Source organism: Vitis riparia, chromosome 12, assembly GCF_004353265.1.
Source record: "Vitis riparia cultivar Riparia Gloire de Montpellier isolate 1030 chromosome 12, EGFV_Vit.rip_1.0, whole genome shotgun sequence".
In the NCBI taxonomy this organism is placed as follows: Eukaryota; Viridiplantae; Streptophyta; class Magnoliopsida; order Vitales; family Vitaceae; genus Vitis; species Vitis riparia.
In genome coordinates, this window is record NC_048442.1 from 18,264,423 (window position 1) to 18,270,773 (window position 6,351).

The 6,351-nt window shown below is 33.6% G+C and overlaps 1 protein-coding gene across 1 annotated transcript; it reads left to right on the top strand.

The window, feature by feature from the left end:
• The first annotated feature begins 3,038 nt into the window (after nt 1-3,038).
• Nucleotides 3,039-4,000, top strand: LOC117925888 (keratin-associated protein 6-2-like). Its single transcript, XM_034844998.1, has 2 exons — nt 3,039-3,274; nt 3,502-4,000. The coding sequence occupies exons 1-2, from the start codon at nt 3,178-3,180 to the stop codon at nt 3,801-3,803; spliced, it is 399 nt and encodes a 132-aa protein (XP_034700889.1). The 5' UTR covers nt 3,039-3,177; the 3' UTR covers nt 3,804-4,000.
• The last annotated feature ends 2,351 nt before the right edge of the window (nt 4,001-6,351 follow it).

Consider the following 6,351-nt stretch of genomic DNA (forward strand, 5'->3'; position numbering starts at 1 on the left):
TGATGTTCTCTTGAGCTAATAAGCTAGCTTTTTCTTGTAAACTTCTCTGTAGGATTCCAAAGTCTTTTGCTCCTGATGAATGTCATGGTTGTTAATCTTGTGACACCCCATTCTCATCTCCCTCATACTATGCCAACTGCTTTCCTTCCAATTGAAATGATAAAATTATTTACATTTCAATCTCACCCATCCAAACCTTAGGGGGCCTTCCCCGGGCGTCGAACAGTCGACTCAGAACTGGTACGGACAAGGGGAATCTGACTGTTTAATTAAAACAAAGCATTGCGATGGTCTCTGCATACTAATTTAGATGGAACTAGATTAAGAAGATATCCTGCAGTTTCTAAGGCATATCACCAAAAGGATGTGGGAAGTGTTGAAAAACTCATCATAGATCTTAGTTCGATTTTGTCTTTCTGCCACTCAATTTTGCTGTGGAGTACAGGAGGAGCAGTCAAATGGGATACAATTTCATGCTTCTTGAGGAAAGAATCATCTGTTCTTTTCTTTCCTTCTTCCAAACCTTAGGTCCTTAACAAAGAAGCTTTCAAAAACTTTAGATAAAAGAAGCAAATGAGATGGTTAAAGTTCTTTAGACGAGGCTAAGAGCTTGTTTGGGAATGGTTTTTTCTCAGATTTGAAAATATGTTTGATAATTTATTTTGAAATTAGGGTATTTTCTGAGAAAATATATTTTATTTTTTATTTTTGATTATTTTCACTTGCTTTCATTTGTTTTTTAAGGGCGGTTTTAAAATGTAACTACGAGGATATGGATAATGTTTGGAAATAAAGCATTAGAAGTGAAAGTTATTTTTAAGAAATATTTGAATCAGATTTTTGTTTTACAAAATATAAAAATAATTGTTTTTAAAAACTGTTATGAAAAAACATTTTCTGAGAATTGATTTGAAAAATGTTCCAAAACCACCCTTAAATTTTTGTCTAACAGTGATGCTTTTTCATGGCTGCTTCTGGAGCAGCAGGGTTTAGAAATGACATGCAAAAGCAAATTTTTTAAAAACAAAAACCGTAGAAGAATCCAACAAGCTAGTCAAGATCTGAGACCTCAGACCGTACACCATAGAACTAGATATGCTTGTGAGAAGCGCCAAATGTGGCTCGCATTTAACGCTTGGGGTCCAAAATGTGGCCCGTGATTGGTTAGTTTTGGCTTCTAGTCATTTATCATTCACTGAATTCATAGCATCCAAAGCCAAGGATCTCAGAACCACTGACCCATCCAAAACCCATTCCTGCCACGTCCAACACCACGTGCGGCCCAGCCATTCATTTAAAATTTGAGGTGACTTGGTTGGGAACTTGGGAGTGCATGATGACGGTGATTCAATAAAACACTTTTAATATTTTTTTACACTTAAATTTTTTTTTATTATGGTAGAGATGTTTGAAACGTTTTTTTAGGATTACTCTCTATCACACTTTAAAATTAAAAAATTATTTTTTAAAAAAAGCTCAAAAATAACCCATAACTTAATTAAGAGCGTTACATTGATTCGAGAAACGTTTTTAATCCTAAAAGTGTTTTCAAAAAAATATCTTAAAATGCATTTCATAGTTATTTTAAAAAGTATTTTTTATTTTTCTTGAAAGAAAATTTTGAAAGTAATTTTTTTTAAGTATAAAAAATATTTCTTAAAATTATTATCAAAACGAATTAAGAATTTATTTCACAGTAATTTTAAGAATTAATTTTAATATTTTTAATATTTAAATTTTTTTATCATTTAAATATTAAAAATATTTCATAAAATCACTCTCAAATAGATTCTAAGTATTTGATAAAATTTTAAAAATTTATTTATATTATATGAATAAATAATTTATAGTTAATTATCTTAAAAATATTTTCACTTGCACTCTTAGGGAGTATCGTATTTATAAATTTTATAATATTGATTTATGAAGCTTGTTGAAAGGTTTTAGTAGGAAACTGGTCAAATACTGGAAAGCTGATATTTCACGAAACCCAGCCATGGTAGGTAGAGCATGTATACTGGACTTTAATATTCAGTGAAGCATTGATGAAATTTTTGTGACGTGGGTGAGATCTTAAAATGGAAGAGATAAGGTTGGTACACGTGCTTCCCCTACTTATTAGTTATTACATATCTTTTAAAATCATATCTAACTCTACCAACTATGAATATTGATCCATGTTCGTTGACCTTCAATGTTTTCAAACATGCATGATAGAGATGCTTCTTCGCGATAATTCTTTGTTCCTATATTACTTTAAATTTAAAGTCATTAAATTATTTTATATATTCTTTTAAATTCATTTTTTTAGATAATTTAAAAATATATATATAAATTTGTAACTAGTTTTAATTATTATTTATTTATTTGCATTTTTTTATGTTAAAATGAAATATGAGAATAATTTTTTATTTTCTTTTTTGTGGTTAGTACTTTCATAAGACCAAATATAAATATATTATTTTTAGATATTAATTTATTCAAACTCATGTCCCTTTTGGAGAATAGTTACGTTTGAATTTCTGATGCTACGGAGAAGAAACTAGATTGTCTTATTGAATTCACTGAAAAAAAAAAAAAAAAAAAAAACCATAAATGAGGGAAGAAGAAGATAAGAAGATAGGATCCACCGAAATCTTGGTGATGTGACAGGGAGGGACTCAGTGCCTGGTTAACTCTGCAGCAACACCACCATCCTGCTGAGTGGCAGTGAACCGACAACAAAGAAAATCGTCAAGAACAATATGGGGTGGAGTTATAGTATTCTATAGAGTCAAAAGGGATGAAGACAAGCGTCATAGATGACGTAGAATCAAGTGGGTTTTGTAGTTGATCCTATCCAATATCATTAACTCATGTGGGGACTCTCATGCAAGAACCCTAGCTACCAAGTCAGTGATATGCTCAGAACTCAGAAGAAAACGACAATTGCATGTCATATTTACAGGGTAGCCACTGCTCTCATGCAAGAACCCTAGCTACAAAGTGAGTGATATGCTCAGAAACTCAGAAGAAAACGATAATTACTTGTGATATTTACAGGGCAGCCACTGCTCTCTCTCTCTCTCCGCAACTCCATTTAGGCTATAAATAGGGGAAGAGCTGCATTGCTCGTCACCGCTTCTCACATAGAACTTTCAGTGATAGAAATCTTTGTTTCTTTTCTGAGGCTTGCAAATGGCTGGTTCTAAAGCTTTCCTTTTTCTGTTCGCTCTTGTCTTCGCTCTTGTTTACTTGATCTCATCTGAAGTATCTGCTTCCGTTCATGAAACAGGTGATTTTATCTCTCCTCCCTTTCTTCTGGCGCATTTTTGTTCCAATATATGTACACATCTGTGCATCATCTATTGCCTCTTCAGAAAAGCAGTTCGAGAAACGTACCATTAATTGGACATTGCCAATCTGAAAGCACTACAGAAACTCTGAGCAACCTACTTTATTATAGATGCTTTTGGTAGTTCGCATTATATGACATATATTAATTTTCTGTTTGTATTACAGAGAAAAGCACAGAAGGCAAGGGTGTTCAGGAGAGCAAGTCCTATGGAGGCCCCGGAAACGGGTATCAGGGTGGGTACGGCGGAGGGCATCAAGGTGGTTATGGAGGAGGGCATCAAGGTGGTTATGGGGGCGGGCATCAAGGTGGTTATGGGGGCGGGCATGGGCACGGGCATGGTGGCTGCCAATATGGTTGCTGCCATGGTTGCTGCCGTTCATACCGATACGGATCTGGGTGCCAGAGGTGCTGTGTTGATGCTAATGAGGCCCCTGATGCCGAGTTTGAAGACGATGTTAAGAACTAATAATTAAACGCATCTTCGAGTGGATCTATGTAAAATAATGCACGCTGGTCTATGAGTTTGCTTAAATAAGGGCTGCAATGAGCACTGCTCGGTGCTCATGGCGCTTGCCAGGCTTGTTTGTGTGTTGAGCTCCATTAATAATCTACTCATTTTGCTATCATGCAACTTTAATGCTAACCTTAATGGTTGTTAAGAGCTATTTCAATGTTTCCTTTTAATTTATTATTTCTTTAATTAGAAAATGAAATAGCAACATATACTCAATATTAATTATAATATTAATATTATAATTAAATATGAATCCATTTCAAAATGAATACATTAACAATTTCTTAATTTCAATTTTAAGATATCGGATTAATATTTTAATATAATCTCCGAATACTAAACATACCAATTTAGAGTTTGTTCCAGTGCTGCATTTTGGATCATACAAAAATGAGACATTGTTGCCATCCTTTTATTTCAATGAAAATAGTTGTTCTTTGAGTACTTCGTCCTGTTCTCTCTTGTAAGGCCTATTGATTATGTCTTAACTTTAAAGCTAAAACTAACCTAAGTTTAAGTGCTTATTTACAATTAGACCGGCAAAAATTGTTTCCTCAATCGTTTGGAAAGTGAACCCAGTCTGATTAATTTTTAATTTGTGTCTCTTTTAGTGTAAAAAAAGAAGACAAATCACCTAAATCAAGTCAAATAGATGTATGAAAGGTAGGCAAGCTAAGTGGTTGTATTAAAGTCAAGAGAGAGTCAAATTATTTATTCAATTCTAAAGGAGTTAATGGACTCAAAATCTAACATGTTCTTTCATTTTCTTTCTCCCAAAAAGGAAAGAAAAAAGAAAAAGAAAAAATAAGCTAGTATGTGGAACTCATTGCGGGCACAAAACAATTTTTGGTGAAAAATTGTATTAATTTAAAAAAGAGGATTAAAGACCGTCACCATGTGCAACCATCTTAGGTCTTGAAAGTAGACAATCTGATTATTAGTGATGTATGTATTAGGTTTTATTTTCTTTATTTCTATCATTTACATATTCTTCTCAAAAAGAAAGTAGAGCCTTGATGAAGTTTTTTTAACAGGTTCAAAATTTTCAGGGTAGAACCACCTCATTGTTGTTCCACGGCTGGGAAGCATCCGAGGTGCTTTGACAAATTCTCCTAGATGATAATCTAAAATAGTCCATGATGAACTTCTCTAGCCAGCTCATTCATCCATTTTACCTACCGTTTATATGACTTCTGTTTATCACAGCTTGTTAAGAAAAGGGTGAAAAGGCTTAAGGTGTGGAGCTGCAATATTAGGGAATAGAATGTCTAGTTATGTAAGCTTCCAATCATAATTCTCTTCCTTTCTCCATGTGTTGTCACCAAAAACCTTTCTCGTTGGGGCGTTGAATGGTTGAAAGATCCAGAAGTATAGTCTAGAGTTGTTGAAGGATGGGAACAGACAAGGTTCATCCCAGATTTCGTACCAAACATAATCCAATCCCCTATCCCATGAACTTCAGTCTTTAAAGGCAGAACTTTACAGTGAATTTTGAAGATACATTTTCATCTGTTATTATTATTATTATTTTTTTTTTCTGACTCACTGTTTGGATAATGTAATCTACACATATACATATCACATTGATGAGCTAGCTCTAGGGAGGCCAAGCGAACGAGGAGGTAACGTGTGGTTTGATGAGTTCTCTGACCAATTTGATAATGAGTACAAAAAAAGGAGGTCTATAAATGTACTTTTTGCTTATCAAGGGCTTTGTTCGTGGTTAGTCATCCATTTCGAGGCTTTTTGTTAAGTTATTTAATCTAAGTTTTGTTGGATTGTGAAGATTGGACCAGTCTTATTACGCCGGGTAGATGATGTTGAGGATTGAGCTAAGGGATTAATGAGTGAGTCCAAAAAAAAGTGTACGGTCACAATTAACTGGATTAGGAGAGCCTACGCGGTTATAACATTTTTATCTTCGTTTAATTAGTGGATTTTAAGTGTTAGTGTGCTCCGTAAATACGAGGTTTACATTTATCGTTAAACCATGTTAATTTTTTTTTCCTTATTTATACTCATGTATCTATGATTATGTTAATAATTAGTATCAAAGTGCCCAAGTTTGCAAATCCTAACCTTGTTATGTTTGACCAATCACCATTTGAGTGAAAGTAATGAGATCAAAGAACGATCCACGCAAAATAGAAGATGCGAAATGGAGGATTATCTATACCAAAAAGATTTGGATCTGCCACTAGGAGAAAAACTAGAATTGATGCATGAAAAGGAATGGAATTTGCTTGATCGCAAAGTTCTTGGTGCGATGAGGTTAACCTTATAAAAATCGGTTGTTTTCAATGCGTGTATATATATATATATATATATATATATATAAAAAAAAGAAGAAGAATACACAATGTCCCTCGTGGATGTCCTAATCACCATGTATGAACAATCTTCTACAACAAATAAAGTACACCTAATTAAAAAAAATAAAAATTGATTTGGAGATGTTTGAGAACAAAATCTTATGCAACATTTGAATGAATTTAATGAT

What these genes read in the sequence shown, in the direction of transcription:
- LOC117925888 (XM_034844998.1), top strand. Translation starts at nt 3,178, where the DNA reads ATGGCTGGTTCTAAAGCTTTCCTTTTTCTGTTCGCTCTTGTCTTCGCT. An exon ending in TGCTTCCGTTCATGAAACAG is followed by an intron (nt 3,275 to 3,501) that starts GTGATTTTATCT and finishes TTTGTATTACAG; the next exon opens with AGAAAAGCACAGAAGGCAAG.